The sequence below is a fragment of the Punica granatum genome, chromosome 6 (assembly GCF_007655135.1).
Source record: "Punica granatum isolate Tunisia-2019 chromosome 6, ASM765513v2, whole genome shotgun sequence".
NCBI classification, from domain to species: domain Eukaryota; kingdom Viridiplantae; phylum Streptophyta; class Magnoliopsida; order Myrtales; family Lythraceae; genus Punica; species Punica granatum.
This window is the reverse complement of record NC_045132.1, coordinates 27,466,769-27,483,882: the sequence shown is the minus strand read 5'-3', so window position 1 is coordinate 27,483,882 and position 17,114 is coordinate 27,466,769. Positions and strand designations below refer to the sequence as shown.

Sequence of the window (17,114 nt, the reverse complement as noted above, 5' to 3'; positions counted from 1 at the left end):
CTCAATTGAGTATTGCCTATTAAGGCCTCCCCTTAATAAACTATCCAACTCTTAAAAAATTCCAAAAGAATCCCGAAATCTCCATCAGGATACTAGATGTACACCCGACATGGGCTCCTTTACATGACCAACGAATATATATATATATATGAAAAAACACACATATATAGATTGATTGGCTTTATAATTATAGCAACTATAATACATTAACTCATTGTTCGCATCAGTGAGAGTCCACGAGCTTATTGCAGTCACAACTATCTTTACTGGGTCCAACTCCAACTCTAAGAGGTATCCGATGCCTGCATTATTATGAGAGGACGGGGGAGAATGCAGGAGAACGTACGATTGCTTGGGAAAATCCATGAGAGATGATCATTTGACGCTCTTCCTCGTTCAAGAGGAGACAGAACACGTTATAATTTACTGAACCCACACCAGACATATTATCACATGGCCCACCATAAAGCCCGGCCCACATCTTCTATCATTTCTATATTATTCATACGATACAATGAACCCGATGGTACGTATCTTTGACTTTTCTCCTTGGATGAATCCATTCCATATGGCTTATGCTGTGCCAGCAGCGCAGAGCCATGGAAAAAGAATGGCTTTTCCATTCTCTTCCCTTCATTCCCTTCTCGAGGGAAAAACAGGGTGATCATGAATAGAATAGACCCAAAATGCACCAATTCACTGCCTTCTTAATCATTCTGGAATCAATGACAGCAGTCAACAGATATTCTTTCATGGCTTATCGATCCATTCGTTTTCAGCAGAAAGTCGGCCGCCCATCTTGAAGGAACCCATAACCAATAATCCCTTTAAACTGCTGCTTCCCTCACAGAGACCCTGAGACTTCCATGACTTCCTCGGCTTGGAGGAGGAGCTAACCTCGGTTATGTCATGATGATCAGGCTCCTCAGGAACTCTAACCTTTGCAACTACGAGGCCTGATATCGAGCTTCGGCAGAAGGGGCAGATGGGAGGGGCTAGGCATGAAGTTGTTGGGTTGGGCTTGTTGTGGCAGCAAAGCGAGAGTATGCATTGAGCACACATTCGGTGGCTACAGTCCTGGACCTCGATTGAGCATAACTGGTCAAAGCATATGCAGCATAAGTCGGTTTCACTTGCCTGTAGCACAGAAGAAGATCCTGAATTAAACACACTGACAATGGAAGATTGAGCTCAATGTAAGCTTTTACCTCTGACACATCATCATCAACCCCAACCTCGGAGCGTGACGGAGATGGAAGAGAGTACAGAGTTCCCTTCAAGATGCTCTTCTCCCTCTCCTTATTAGCATCCATTAATGCCTTTTCAAGGAGGGCCTTTGCCTCGTGATTAAGCTCGCTGATAAGCTTCAACGGAGATGGCCACACAAGAGGCTCTGCTGATGCTGGATCCAGCAGAGCTGCACATGCATTATGCTTGTGCTTGAGAGCAACCACATACGGTATTCTCCTGCATGGCCACACTGTCATGTCAGAGCAGGCTCAGATCACTCACATCAGAACTCAGTTAAATATAAGACTGAAAGGTCTTGAATTACTATAGTTTTTACTGAAACGTAACAAAAGACTTGCATTTCACAACTCTCTCCACATCTTTCCCCTTGAATGTTTATCAATTGCAATTACTACCAAATCATTAACTTGCTATGGAAGACAAAAGATGCATTTATGACAAAATGCTCACGCTAGAAACAATTACCCGGATGAATCTCTTTGAAGCCTATCAGCTCCCCAGGCAAGCAATTCACGGATGCAATCGAGAGATCCTACTTGAGCTGCCAAATGAAGAGGACTGCTTCCAGGGTATCTGGACAAAAGCAACTTGGTCAATTTTCAAGATAGATCGGGACATTGATAGACTGTCTGGCTCTTTAAAAATTGGGAAAGTTTGCAGCTAATCCACAGTGCAGATTATGAAACAACCTTTGACAGGATAATTACCCGTATCTACTAGTCGAAGCACAAACAAGAGCTCCATTCTCCAATAGGATGTGCACACAACGATCATGCGCTTGTCGGGCTGCCAAATGTAATGGGGTGGCTCCTCTTCCATCTCTAATATTCACGAACCTCGCATATCCCCTGAAGTCCAAGGCAATACATAAAGATATTGCAAATTAAATCATGGAGCTAATGAATTAGGAGAATTCTCGAGCAGCGCAGGGGGGGGACAAACCATGAAGCAGACACAGGACTAGATTGAGCAGCCGAAAGAATCGCTTCAAGGCAATGCGAATGGCCATAGTAGGCAGCATGGTGCAAGCAAGTCCTTCCCTTAACAGAATCAAACATCAAGACCTGAAGAATCATATCAATATCAAAACTGATCTCAGAACTAGAAGAACTTCAATCGGATCAAATAAGAGGTAAAGCGCAGGAGAATTTGCCCTACATTGGCCCCAGCTTCAAGCAACTTGCTTACGCAGCTGATATTCCCATGCATGGCAGCCAACATAAGAGGAGTCTGAAGGCATTCAAAAAATCATGTGAGGGCTAAAATAAACAGCTACCATGACCCTTTTCAATCACAGAGAGTTCTCAGTTCTCAAATTTACCTGTTTGTGACGGTTCAATAAATCTGGGTTCACAGACCGATTTAACAGCATAGACAGGATCTGCAAGAGTCCAGGATGAAGAATTAAGCTTAAGGCTTAGCATTTGGTTATTCGAACTGTACATGTTCAAGGATCCATCAGCCAAAAAGCAGAAGAAATCATACAAACATTCGGCACAATTCCGACATCATTTATCTAAGAAGAACTTCTCCGAGTAGTTGAACTAATCCGGATCAAACCCAATACTCGATATAGCAGCATTTAGAACAGCAAGGTCACTACGATAAGCAATTGCTACTAAACAAATCTAACATTGCCCGGACTGTGATGCAGGGGATTGATCACCTCGATATGGCCACTGGCAGCAGCTAAATGGAGGACCGACTGACGACCATAGACAGTGCTCAGCTCCGACAGAGTCGGGTATCTCTCCAATAGAGCTTCCACAGCATCCAAATCCCCGAACTTGACCGCCCTGAGCATCCCATTTCCCTGGCCGTGCCAGCAGCTCAGCCCTTGGCCCATTGTTCTTTCTCCCCCGCCGCCACTAGAACGCGCCACCTCCGCCGGAGAATGTTGGTGGGCGCGGCCTTAGACTGCTCCCGCTCATTATCATCGAAGGGGAAAGTTCACATTTTAATGCGATCTCCCTCCATTTGATGAAGAAAGCTTGAGACTTTTCCTCTTTATAATAATGAATAAAAAATAAAAACCAAAGAAATGATCTTTTTTTACACGGAGAGAGAGGGGTTGGAGCTGCCCGGTGGAGGAGGAAGCCTGACCGTGTCTGTGAGGAATGGGACTGTCGGGGGGGTCGGGCAAGGGAGAGATATTTAGCCGGGCAGGTGGGTTAGGTCCTGCACATATGTCAAATGTCTGACCTTTTGTCCAATTCCCCACGAAAGGTCCTTGTCCAAGATCTTCGTTTCACTTCTCCGTCTTCGTCTTCCTCAGACGAGACGACCACTGACCAGACCATCCCCAAAATTTCAGGACAGTCAGTCCACAGTTCAATTTCCACATGCTGACTGCAGAGTGTCATTGTTCGTTCCTCTTTTGCTTCCAACGTTGTACGCTTTAATTTATTTCTCCTGTTTCTTTTCGAGGTATAAAAATCTTCATCCATCCATCCTCCTCGCGAATGCAGGGCACACTGCATATAGCTCAATGAAATTTTAGCATCAAACGGGATCAAAATTTAAAAGAAGTCCCGCTTCCAATCCCGCATAACAATGAGTAGTATGCTTCGCAAAGCTTCATTCTCGTGATTTTGGGTGCATCGATACTATCATACCGTGTGAGAACAAATCCATCGAGGAACAAGCTCAAGCTCAAAGTTAATATGCCTCATTCGTTCTCGTTCTTTATGCTACAATTGTTTCGTACATTTTGATTGGTCAAATCAGATTAATCCTCCCTTGGATATTAGGTTGACTCTGGTCACCATGTAGACTACAGCTAATTTTGGAGCAGGGGGGGTGCTCAGAAAATTCAGAATCCAGTGGATATAAGTCCAACTCCCGGCCCAGAAAAATGAGCTTGTGCTGGGCCCAATTAACCCTTGGACTGTGATGATGTATGGCTGGAACTCGCGCACATTGAGATCAATTTCATATGTGATATTCGTGGTGTGAACTATTTGCATACGAGGGACAGCGACGCTGCAACGGTCCAGTCGAAATGTATATTTGTGATGTAGCTTCCCATACTGAATTATCCATCACATTTGTAATATAAAAGAATCCGAAATATGTGCAACATGTGAATATCAAAATTTTGAATGCTTTGTCGGGAAATGGTTATTATATAGGGAAGAAATAGAAAAGGTTGGGGATAATGAATGGTTCGAGTTGCAACAAAATGTCATGCAAGGGTTATAATGAAATGGGCCCAATGATTTGCTCAATTCATGGACCGCTGGCTGGGGCCCTTCGTAGCACATGGGAACATGTTTTATTACCATAACTTGGGTTTTTGTGGTAATCATCATTTTAAATTGGCACGAACCCATAATTATCGCAAACTCCACCATTATAAAGATGGGTAAGTTATATCTATGACACCTATTGAAAAAAAAAAGTGTTATATCGTATGATAAGATTTTTTTTTTCCCATGAAACAACGTTATTGTTTCAATGTCACCAAATAGTATGAAAATTTTGAATTTTTTACCATATAACACAATACTAATTTTTTAACAGAAAATGGACGTGAGTCACGTGACACTAATTTTTTGACATCCTTGTACATCTGGAAGATAAAATCATGCGAAAATGATGTCAATTTTTCAAAAAAATTGCTAGAATTTCCAACAAGGTTAAGGAAAAAAAGAACACGTTATTCAGTATAATTCTTCAAATAGATGTGGCACTCGCAGTTTACCACCAATTTTAGCCGCGTATCACATTATTGACGGAAAGTTGATTTTGGGTTATATGGCGAAAACAAAATTCAAAATATTTGTGCTATTTGCCTCATGAAAAGCCAAAAAATCATATGCTGAAAATAAAATCTGCTGAAATTAATTAACTTGGTTGATATACTGAAAATATCCCATACTCTTATTATTATGGAATTACGTTAATTTAGGAAAAGTTATTTGCAATTTCTTTTTTCATATTCCTTCGAAAATGTGGAAAAGAGAAAATTTAATTTATGCTAATGTTAGAACTAGAATGGTACTGGAGGCACCTTTCGGCCGAATCGCGTGATAACAGTGACGTTTCTTGTTAACTTTTTTAAAAACATAAAAAAGTTTTTTCCTTAATTTTTCAATGGGTCAAGAAAAGGGAAAATTGATTTTTTATTTTTTGCAAGCTCTTTGCCCAGATTCCTTTCACTGAGGCTTGGTTTGGAAGTATTGTTACTGATATAGAAGTACTAAAATAAAATTATTAAAAAATAAATGTTGATTTTATTATAAATTAAAGTATTTGAATGAAACTAATTTAAAACTGTTGAAAATAAAAAAGATAATTATTAATACTTGAAACAAACAAAAGCATATTTTATGAATATCAATTAATATGTTTAAGAAAATTACGTTTGTAATTGTAATTTAGGTCCAAACCATAGTTTCAATTTTAAATACTCTCGCCAAATTCCATATCTATTTAAAATTATAAGAAAAATTTACTATGAAATCTCTCATTACACTCCCAAATCAACCCGGAGACTTTTCCGCCAGGCAGTATGAAATTTTGATTTCTTTTGTTGCTGCGACTTTCTTCTTTTACATTTACGCTGATCTCTCTCTCCATATATATCATATTTGCTGAGAAGATAAATCTATCTATATTCCTTTTTAACACGGAATATGTTGACGTGGCTCTCCTATCAACATTGTTCAAATTCCATACCTATTGTGTACCAGCGCCATGTTATTTGTACGTATAAAGCTTGATGACTCATGTAATAATTGAAGACCGCATTTGATCATCAAGTTCGGGATTAAGATAAGATCAGGATGGGATGAGATGTAAAAACCTATGGATATTCAAAGTACTAATCTATGTTTGGAGCCTGCCAAGATTTGAATTTAGGATAAAAGAAAGAAAATTACATATATGTACCCAACGAAAACAAAATAAGACCTATATGTCCTATATTTAATATTTTTTAAATGAAAATAATTTTCACTAAAAAAAAAAACTGGAGAGTTGAACAGAGCTAAGGCCTGAGGGGAAGGGGGGTGGTTGCCCGAGGCTGATCTCATCTGGGAGGCGGCCGGCATTAGGTCCCACCGCTAGAGTCGGATCTAGGATTTTGGTCAAGGAGATCGAGCCCTTAGGGGCACAAAAGGGAAAGTAACTTGCTATATAGGGATGGCGAACATAACTAATTTCACAAAAAATGGTAGAAGAGCCTATGATTTTTTATACAACGTCCAAATTTTAGAGGGACCACAACCACCCCAGCCCTCTTGGTCAAGACCTGCCCACCACCCCTCTTGCTTCTTGAACCCAGGGAAAAAAAATCTTCAATGGCGTAATTCAAAATTTTGATAGAAAGGTAGGGGCATCTTCGTCTTTTGCTAGATAATCATATCCCAATTCACCACTCCTTGAAATTAACTCCTTAATACTTCTATCTTGGTATATGTGGAACCCAATCCCGTTCCCGTCGATACCAAATGTCGGATTAGGATCTTAGAAATCCTATCCTCCCTCTAATTCGGTCAACCAAATATCCCAGAAGAGTTTTTATGAATGAACTACTGATAGGGAGAACACATTGTTGCGCGGTCCACGGGATGACATAAAATAGGAAGAAAAAAGCAACCTTGCGGGAGAAAGTGAAAAAACGTGTACACTAGAAGATTGGTATCGTTTAGTAGAAAGCTTGGTCTTTGGAGAAGAAAGGAAACCATTAGCTGGATACCAAATTTAAGAGGATTGATGACAACGTTTTTGTCAAAAGATCACGCCGAATCCAGCAATAATAGACGTGATAATATAATATGTGTTAGATTAATAATAATACATCTAGTCTAGGTAAAGTAGATTGAATTATAATGTTTAAATTCCCGATGAATCAATTCTCCAGCGCATTAATTTCAAACCTCGATAAAAAGAAAATCAACTAGAAAGTTGGAATTGCAATGTCGTGCGTACTCCTTTTATCATATCTATAGACCTCTCTTATTATAGTGCAGCGGCACATGCTCGTATTTTTTCGATATGAACCATGATATTCAAAAACCAATTAAATTTCAACTAATTAAGTCGCGTTGGATCGATCCAGTAAGGAGTAAAGGTCAAAGTTTTTGAGACTATGCTAAACTAACAACAAGAAGAGGAAGAAGCAATTAATAATGCTTGCTATTACTATTGCTAATACTAAGACACCGTAGCAATCAATCCTTTTAAGCCAAAAAGAATTAGCTTTAGATCATCAATCAAGAATACGCACATATGAAAATGGACATGGATGGCTGGACTGGACCCATCATGTCCAATGAAAGTTTAACGGACAACAGTCTTCTTGTCCGGCGCCGGTCTGAGTACTGTCGGAGAAGACTCCAGGGGAAGCACCTGAGAGGAGCTAGACGGAGCCGTGACCTTCTGTGACTGTGCCCCGGATTTGTTCAGAGTTCCTCTCATCAATACCGCCTCTGCCTCTTCCTTGAGCCTCCTGTAAAGCTTCTCCTCCGCGTCCCTGAGAAACTTGAATTTGGGAGGAGGAGAAGCCGGAGGCCTCATAGGACCCGAATACTCGAACAGCGGGTTGTTATAGGAGTCGAGAAGAGGGCTCTCGTTGTTCAGCGATGAGGCCTTCAATGGGGGAGAGGGCAGCGGGGTGAGGAACGGCGTGTCGAGGGACAGGATCAGATCGCTCAAGCTCCGAGCCCGAGACCCTTTCCTCGACCTCCCGTCGTCAGACTCCAAATCCTCCCGGGTCTCCTCCTTGATCGTGAAGAGGAACCTCGGCGGGCCGGAGAGATTGTGCAGCCTCATGAGCTCGGACTCCACGCTTTCCTCGCCGACGAACTGCTTCGCGACGGAATCCGAATCCTTCCCCGTTCCGAGCTCGAGGTCTTCGCCCTCCTTGACGTCGGGAATCCGATCATCGGCGGGGTTCGGCTTCTTCCAGCGGATGAGTTGGATTAGGAGCTCCCTGGCGGAGTGCGTGTAGTCAGGGGAAGGGGACTTGGTTTCCGGGGTAGGAGAGACCGTGATTCTCTTCTTCCGCCATAGCAAGTAATAGACCTCAGCTCCAAAGGCTAACAGGAGGACACCGAAGCCTATGCTGAGCCCAATTCCTAGTCTACCAAAACACGCCATTTCCTAGCTCCAAGCTCAGCTCAAATCATAACAAACAGGCCCGGAGCGGATCAGTCAGGAGAGGACCAAAAAATTGCAGGAGGCCAGGCAAGCAAGAAGCTGAAGTGCAGTGCAGTGCAGGGCAGAGCCGTGCCGAATAGTCCCAGAGACTGACTGACAGACTGACAGACTGAGAGGACGTGTAGTGTAATGCTGAAAACTATCAAAACCTCAATATTGAAGAATAATTGGTCCTTTGAGCGAGCGAGCGAGCGAGCAAGCCAGCCAGCCAAGATCGTTTTCTGGGTTGTCCACAGGCACGCTACGAGGAAAGCAGAGGTTGAGCTCCGTAGAAAATTGGCCTAAGGAGGTCCTCTGGATCCGCGTGGAATTTCAACCACACAGAACGGAATCAGACCGCCAACCAGGCAGAGGTGAATCTGTTTATTAGTATATATACGTGGGAAGAGATCGTGAGGAGGAGGAAGAAGAGATTGAAAAATTTCTCGAAAAGTAGCGGAGGAGTGCCTGTTTGGGTATGAGTTTGTGTGGTGAAAGCGAGGAAAAAGAAACAGTTGGTAGAGAGAGAGAGATCGGCTCACATGGGCTTGCAAACCTGTTTCCGTGTCCTTTTGCCCCGCGCACCCACACTGATTACTTATATATACATGTGATATAAGATAGGCAAACAAACACTGTATAAAATATACTTTCCTGTTTGGAAAACCTGAATTCTGGAAGCTCGATATTCATTTTATTCAATTCAATAAAGCAGAGATATTGAGAAAATAATATTGGTATAGGCAAAAAGATAATTGAGAAATTAAGGTACACTTTGACTGCACCAATTAATTACATGCACTCGTACTTAGCTTCGAAAAGGAAAGAAAAGTTGTTCTCCCGTCCCGGGTCTGGTTGAGTGAATACTCTTTTATTTCCGAGCAGTTGATATTATAATTCTGAATGGTATGTCGAGTGCCGACAGATGCATTTAACAACATTATGGAAAACCAATAGTCTTGTCTTCTGAGTAAAATTAGAACTTGCCAATCAAAATTATCTATCTAGATATTAGTCTACATATTTACTTATATACTAATTTTCTATTACATCCCGTTACACGGATTCATTTTCATATATACATACACCATTTCTTATTGTAATTTTTTACAGTTTGAAACACAAATTTTTTTATTAAAAATCATTAAAATTTTCAGTTATTAATTATAATTTTAAATAGTATCTTAACACCTTTTTTCGTTAAAAAAAAGAGTCAGTTATTTATTTTTTGTCCATGTTGCAAGTTAATTATCATAGCAATATTTTTAAACTATTTATTTCAATTGATATGCATCATCTTATTTTTGTTAATTATCAATATAGATTGGCATGTGTTAAGTCTACTAATGGGATAAAACTTCATTTCGCTCGTCTTTTAAAACAAATTTAATGAGATTCTTTTATTTATTTATTTATTTTTATTTTTTTAATGAATTTAAGCTCATAGCGCTATATCATAATATTTTTCATTTATAAATCCATAACTTTTTTGAAAATTAAATTTTTCATTTATATCAATTTTAAAATAGTTATTCTAAATTTTGGAAAATGTATTGGCTTCTTAACATAATAAAATATTTTTAATAATTAATTTCAAGTTTTATAAGTTTTATGTTATAATTAAATAATAAAATTAGACTGAGTTTACATGGCTTCAATATATATTTGTAACATACAGTCCCAATTAGTAAGCATTATATTATATATTTATTTAGTAGTAAATATATTAGAGAGATTATTGTTGTAAATGACATCCTTATGATATATATTTACTTCATTACCAATTTTTTAATTATGCAAATTTTTTGACATCCTTGTTTAATTTTTATATTATAATAAGTTCATAAATAATAATAAAATTTTAATTTTACAATAGAAATTAGGTTAGCATCCAATTAAATAAATGAAATTCACATAATTAAATCAACTCTCTTAGCTTTTTTTTGTTCAATAATGAGATATCATTTATTAATATAGGAGTCATTTTAGTTATATGACCATAAATTCATAGATTTAGGTGGTGTTTGATAAATTGAACACTTAATTAGTTAAAAGGATGAAATGTATAGAACCAAAAGCTGCCATGATCGTCCTTTGTCACGGAAAAATATGGTTACCCAATAACCACCTCAACTCAGCTATAAAAAATTTTAAAAAAAAATCAGGTGGCTGACATTATTTCTCCTCCGCTGTTAGGCTCGCGGGAAGCAACAGGCACGGACGACTGCATCATCTCCAGATCCATATAATTCCCGGTCTTATTATCAATCAGCAGATGTTTATCGAGTGTGGTAAGTATCGGCCTCGATGCTATTCTCGGTCAAGATGACCACAGTGACTCCGTTTGACAATGCACGAAGTTGACACGAACAAGGATAGAACAGTCCAATCAAAATAATCGTAACATCAATCCAGAGTCAAAATTTTCAATTGCTTCCAGCCATATAAATAGTTGTTGAGGAGCGAAATTGATTTACGAACACTACTGGATCCGTGATTAATATGATCGGCTTTAAATGCTCGAGGCCCAGTGGGCCCATCTCGTGGTTTATGGATGAGGCCATGTGGTGGGCCTGAATGGCTGCAGAAAAGGCTTGGAGTGGGCCCTTCAGAAGGCGATGATGCATCGAATGGTCAAATTAAATGATCCCGACCTATCAACCGGAACTCCGTCGGTCGGCTCTTTTAACGGAAAATTGGGTCCTGACGGTCCAGAGACCAGCTGTCCACTTTTGTGGGCGATTAAATAACTTTATTTATTAAATTGTATATATGTCCACAAAAAGAAAAGAAGAAATACATAAACACCGATGTATTCATCTATTGTCAAGCAAAACAAGAGCATAGGTACAGGTTTCCGATCGCACTGATATCGAAGTCATCCAGGATAACACGGACTTTAGCATTGGGTGGGGTAGATAGTTGCCCGATATTTGTTGACAGGGAATGTGTAAGTTTCACGTGTTAAGAATTAGTTAAGTGCTCCCATGATGCTGAGATGACTTTTTTAAACTATCATGGATAAGAGAGTTAAAGCGGTTTGCTTCGGGGTTGTGATGGGATGGTTTATAGAAAAGTGGCCGGATATGGAACAAAGGCCCATTTGGGCCCAAAAGGACTTTTTGGATCGGATGCCTTTTGACGGTAAAGAGCACGCAGAAAGAGCCATCCAATTATAAAATAGTTCCGACTCTTTTATCTCTCTTAACTCTATTCTACTCTATTCTATGCCTTTCACTTCTTCCAGGGGGTCCACCAAGTCTTTCAGCTTCCGTCACCGTTACATATTTGCTCCTCTTTCCCTCCTCATAATTTTATTTTTTGAAAAATCCTCGTATCGCAACATCATCTCCTTTGCTCCGATGGAGGTTTCGAAGCAGCAGCACCGAGCTATTTGCATCCATTCCTCCTTCCCGCTAGCTCTCTTCGGTATAGGCACGTACCAGTGTCACCTTTTCCCGTGCAAGTCTCTTTCTACTTGTTATTGTTGTGCTACAGCATTTGTTACACAAAATGGGTAAATGCGCTTCTAGTTCTACGATAGCTCAGGTTGGTTTTATGGGAAGTTATTTGCAGCATTCTTTACATTTTTTAACCCTGAATGAATATTTAAATATTGTAAAAACAAGCCAAAATTTGCAAGTGCCACCTTTCTTCTTGATCGTTATTCTATTTATACAATTCAAGTCTATGTTATATTTTTCACTAAAAGGAGCTTCAGATAAAATTAGTGGAACCAAGGGTTTTTTTTTCATCTAAGTAAATTATTGAGAACCTTAATAAGATTTTTTTCGCCAAAAAAGATAATCACTAGACAATAATACTAACGTTACAAGCGGCATGAAAACTAAAATAATTACTTAAAAATGCTAGATAATTATTTTATAGAAAAATATAAAATACGCAGCGTCGTTGGAGAATCTTCTAATAACAAATTATTGACTGTCCGTCTAATATATCTATAATTTTCTAATACAAATATGTAATTTAGACTCCCTGATATCGTGTGACGAAATTATGTAACATCATCAATTTGATAAGACTGGGATCCTCACAATAATAGACTCTTCCCATTCCTATATTTAATATTTGATATTTGATAAGTATGTTAGTGTTGTAGTGGTAAGGATATGGCTACTCGTGCATATTGTCCCATATTTGAAACTCTCCATTTAACATTTTTCTATTCTTCGTTGTTCCTACTTTAGGATATTAATACATTGTCTGTTTCTTTTTTTAAAATAATTTTTTACATATGCCTTTACTACGAATAAAACTACTAAACTGAATATTATCATTAGATAAATTTATTGAATTAAATAACCGTCGTACTAATGATATATAGATTTGTATAAAAGTATATAAATGTTTACTCTCTTATTAAAATTAATATATTTTATATTCTTTTTTCACTATAATTTTTAATTTAAGTATTAATATCACTTTTTCCTATATAAGGATTACTTGAATTTTGCATATCTAAAATCGATAAATGACTCTATATATGATTTTCTTAATCATTTTTTATGATAAAGTTCTGATATAACAAAGTTGGTCTCAAGTCATTTTATGAGAAAACCATGTGATGTTAATGTGACTTTTTTCTATTTTATTTTCTTGTATATAATTAAAATAGGACTTTGCGAATGTGAGCCCTTAATTGGATTTACGAACCTTCCACATAGACTTTTGGGACATTCTCATTTACTGACTCCTCATAACCAATTCTTAATTCATTATTTGTATGATCCGAACATGCTCTACTAAAATCTGTTTTTAATTCACGATCACATAAACGGTAAATCACCCGCAACTATTTCTTAGTTCATGTTTCGTATGATTTGAATATGTTTTAATAAGTCTGTAAAGATACTCTTATGGGAATTGCGTTTTAGTGGATTATTAAAAATTCGAATAACCGTTAGTACTCGCTCTATGCACAGGTTTCGAGACTAGTAAACAACACTGGAAAACAAATATATTATATGGGAAATTTAAGAAAATTCATTGCGTAATTGGAACCTCTTAAAATAATTGTAATTAAAAAGTAACGACCTTTCGAAAAAATTATAAAGTATTGAATTAAAATTATTGTTGTCATTCTACCTTCCGTAAATATAAATAAATAATAATAACACAAATGCTAATAATTAAATGGAAATAAGCTCGCGTGACGCGATAGAAAAAAATAGTTCTATATTCATTTTTCAAAGTATTGATTTAATTTGATTTAGTTTGATTTAAGGAGATAAAGGCAAAAGTAGTGGGGAAAAGTATGTGAGAGAATTGAAAAAGAATATATAAAAGATATGATTGTGTTGTTGAATTGAGGAAAAAAATATTAAATAGTTGAGAGAATTTATTATTAAAAAATTAATTTAAATAATGAATAAGAAAAAAGTATGAGAGAAAATTTAAAAAAAGTAAAAATTATATTATTGAATTGAGAAAAAAATTAAGTTAAGTGAAGTTTAATTTTAAAAACAAATAAGCCAAATTCTCAACTGCTGGAGTTATTTTAATTTGAATATCTAAAGCAAAGGGGAAAACGAGAAATCCCATCCCCGTTTGTTAACGGAACCGTTATCGTCGCTGTCGATTGATATCTTCCTCCTCAGCTCATTGGAGGTGAGGATCTGCTCATGGAGATCTATGGTGGTGTTTAGATTCTCGGCCAATCTCAAAAGGTAAATCCCTTCCATCAAGTCCTTTATCGTACGCTGTCTTCTCTATTTTTCTCTCTGCTTAATGTCTCCTATTGATGAATCAAACAGCCCCTGCTTGAGTTTTGGTTCTGGGCTAGGGTTTCTGATTTTCCCGCTTCCTTGGAGGAGGCCAATGCTTGGTACTGACAAAGATAGCTTCACAGGACGTAGCCGTTGTAAACTTTGACGACTGAGTGAATTCAATTTGGGCAACGGTTTCGATTCTGTGAAAGCTGTAAGCTTTGTGGTGCTCTGCGAATTGATTGTTGTTAGTTCAGAGGGTTGAGGAGATGGGAGAGGATTTGTTCACTACCCTATCTATTGATAATCATCATCATCATCCATCGACTTTATTATCAATGGACTCGGGTGGGGTTTCTCGGGACGAATTGGACCATGAACTAAGCAGACCGACTATCGTCTCTCGGCCCCCGGATATCAATCTCCCCCTTGCCTCTGAGCAAAACGGCTCTTCTTTGCAGTCGTGGAACTTGGACCCCTTCGATACCTTAGATGTTAGTCTTGGGTCTCAGAGTAACGAGCATGATGCCCATGCTAATCTGCCCAAGACCGGGCGCAAGTGCACCAAGAGGTTGGATAGTGTGTGGGGAGCTTGGTTCTTCTTCTGCTACTACTTCAAGCCTGTATTGAATGACAAATCAAAGTGCAAGGTAGTGAGGGATGGTAATGGGGCATCTGGATTTGATAAGTCAGACCTCGAGCTGGATGTTTTCTTGGTACAGCATGACATGGAAAACATGTACATGTGGGTCTTCAAGAAACGGCCTGAGAACGCCCTCGGGAAGATGCAGCTACGGAGTTACATGAATGGGCATTCTCGTCAAGGAGAGCGACCTTTCCCGTTTAGCGTAGATAAAGGGTTTGTTAGGTCCCACAGGATGCAGAGGAAGCACTACAGAGGACTCTCAAATCCTCAGTGCGTTCACGGGATCGAGCTTGTCTCTTCACCCAACTTTGAGGGAGTTGACGAGGAAGAACAGAAGAGGTGGGTGGAACTCACGGGCAGAGACTTGAATTTCACGCTACCGCCCGAGGCAAGTGAGTTCTGTTCTTGGAGGAACCTCCCCACCACGGAGTTCGAGCTTGAAAGGCACCTGCCTCCATTGAAGACCAGCACCTCCAACTCAAACTCAAAGAAGCTCCTCAATGGTTCCAGTCTGAACCTGTCAAATCGTCCACCAAACCAGGCTAATGGGGGCTCCTTGGATCTCTCACCTGTGGGAAACAACAAGAGGAAGAAGGACATGTATGGAGCAGGAAGCGAGGAAGACTGTTACTTGCATATGAATCAACCTAATGGTAGGCTTTCTGAGCCCGAAACCCACCCAGCTGAGCTTCCATGGATGAATGATTTCAGTGGAGTGATGAGGAATGTGTACGGCCCTGTTACAGCAGCAAAAACAATCTACGAGGACGAGCAAGGTTACTTGATAATCACAAGCTTGCCCTTTTCTGATCTCAAAAGGGTGAAGGTCACTTGGTGGAACAATCTCACTCATGGGGTAGTAAAGATTTCCTCAGTGAGCACTGCTTGTATGCCTTATATCAAAAGAAACGGAAGGACTTTCGAGGTCACTGATCCTTCTCCCGAGCACTGCCCTCCCGGAGAGTTCGTGAGGGAGATCCCTCTGCCTACACGAATCCCAGACGACGCCAAGCTCGAGGCTTATGAAGACGAAGCTGGGAATGGTCTTGAGATCATGGTGCCAAAGCATCGCACAGGCCCTGAGGAGCACGAGGTTCGAGTGTGTCTTCGGTCTCATTCAGGTGTGAAAAACGAACTGATGTTATCCTGACTGAAGGGGTAGTTGGAGAAAATGTGACGGTAGGAGTGGAAATGGAATGCACATTTTTCATTACATATAGCTTGTACTCATAGGAAGGGAGATTGGAAACGTGTGAAACAAGATTCACCATTACAGCATTATTGTTTTTTCTTGCCCATTCTTAGAATTTATTCTGGTGAAGTCTTATGGAACAAGCCCAGGCTCGTACATTAGGTCTTGGAGTTACGAAGTAAGAATTCTTTAGCAATTCATTGATGGTGTAGTTAGTAATTTGATGCCTTTGCTCCCCCCCATAAATGTAATTAGTCAAGTTTCCCTGCTGATTTTTAGGGGTATAGATGCATTGCATAGTCTTTCTAGTCTCAGGGCAACGTTTTGCTACTTTCTGAATAAAGCGACGGGGATGGGGACGGACTGTAGATTTGAAGAGTTGCCTTTGTATTCAACACACATGTTGGACCTTTCGTATTTTATTCTTAGCAATTTCAGTCTGGTTATATGAAACTATTATAGCGCAGAATCTCATATTAGGGATCATTTCATTATGTTCCTGATCCTGATGTGAACTCGGTTGCGGGAAGACATACACATAGCTGTTGAAAATGTTGTTGCTTTGTGATGGATAATCTTACTGTTGGAATGTTGTGATGGATGTATGAACCGTAAAGTAGACGGCAACCGGAAAGTTATACCGGCGCAGCAGGAAATTCTTATTTACACGGCGACCAGCGCAGCGGATCATTGCCCTTTTTCCTCCTTTTGTTTTCATTTTCAGGAAAACCCCGAACTTTCTTATTACTTTCAAATCCAAATGATGCCTAATTTTTTTAGAAGAAAAATATTATATCCATATACATTTGTTCGCCCAGAAAGAACACATGTAATCGATAAGTTGAGACACAAATATATGTCCGCTTTCGGAGAAAATAAGAAAAGGCGTACCCAAGGAAAATCGGCCGCGTCACCCGTGCTCCGGTGGGGTTGCATTACTGAATTGGTTTTTCTTTTCGTTACCAGTCAATGACTTTCCCTGAAATGACGAAAATGGCCCTTCTTCTGACACGTCGCGCCAAAAGATTGGTCTCAACTAAATATTATTTGCAACTCCGTTAGTTTGATTTGATTCCATAAAAAATAGGGTAAATTCTCAGAAAAAAAAACTTTTCAATTTTTTCTAATTTTAACTCGAATTTTTAACTTTATCCAA

General features: G+C 39.2%; 3 protein-coding genes across 5 annotated transcripts; 1 reads left to right on the top strand and 2 right to left on the bottom strand.

The window, feature by feature from the left end:
• Positions 1 to 348: 348 nt before the first annotated feature.
• On the bottom strand, positions 349 to 3,331 carry LOC116212027 (putative E3 ubiquitin-protein ligase XBAT31). Of its 2 annotated transcripts, none has more exons than XM_031546602.1 (8): positions 2,918 to 3,331; positions 2,573 to 2,632; positions 2,410 to 2,481; positions 2,194 to 2,315; positions 1,959 to 2,099; positions 1,717 to 1,824; positions 1,236 to 1,467; positions 349 to 1,137 (listed from the first exon to the last, which is right to left on the bottom strand). In XM_031546602.1, the coding sequence occupies exons 1-8, from the start codon at positions 3,095 to 3,097 to the stop codon at positions 751 to 753; spliced, it is 1,302 nt and encodes a 433-aa protein (XP_031402462.1). In that variant the 5' UTR covers positions 3,098 to 3,331; the 3' UTR covers positions 349 to 750. The 2 variants fall into 2 exon arrangements, with proteins under 2 accessions (XP_031402462.1, XP_031402461.1); XM_031546601.1 differs by having other exon boundaries at positions 1,209 to 1,467; positions 2,918 to 3,312.
• A 3,984-nt stretch (positions 3,332 to 7,315) lies between these two features.
• LOC116212020 lies at positions 7,316 to 8,987 on the bottom strand. Its single transcript, XM_031546596.1, has one exon. It carries the CDS (start codon positions 8,353 to 8,355, stop codon positions 7,537 to 7,539), a length of 819 nt encoding a protein of 272 aa, XP_031402456.1. The 5' UTR covers positions 8,356 to 8,987; the 3' UTR covers positions 7,316 to 7,536.
• A 4,959-nt stretch (positions 8,988 to 13,946) lies between these two features.
• Positions 13,947 to 16,424, top strand: LOC116210177. 2 transcript variants are annotated; one of them, XM_031543999.1, is made up of 2 exons: positions 13,947 to 14,081; positions 14,169 to 16,424. In XM_031543999.1, the coding sequence occupies exon 2, from the start codon at positions 14,390 to 14,392 to the stop codon at positions 15,914 to 15,916; it is 1,527 nt and encodes a 508-aa protein (XP_031399859.1). In that variant the 5' UTR covers positions 13,947 to 14,081; positions 14,169 to 14,389; the 3' UTR covers positions 15,917 to 16,424. The 2 variants fall into 2 exon arrangements, with proteins under 2 accessions (XP_031399859.1, XP_031399860.1); XM_031544000.1 differs by having other exon boundaries at positions 13,958 to 14,081; positions 14,264 to 16,424.
• The last annotated feature ends 690 nt before the right edge of the window (positions 16,425 to 17,114 follow it).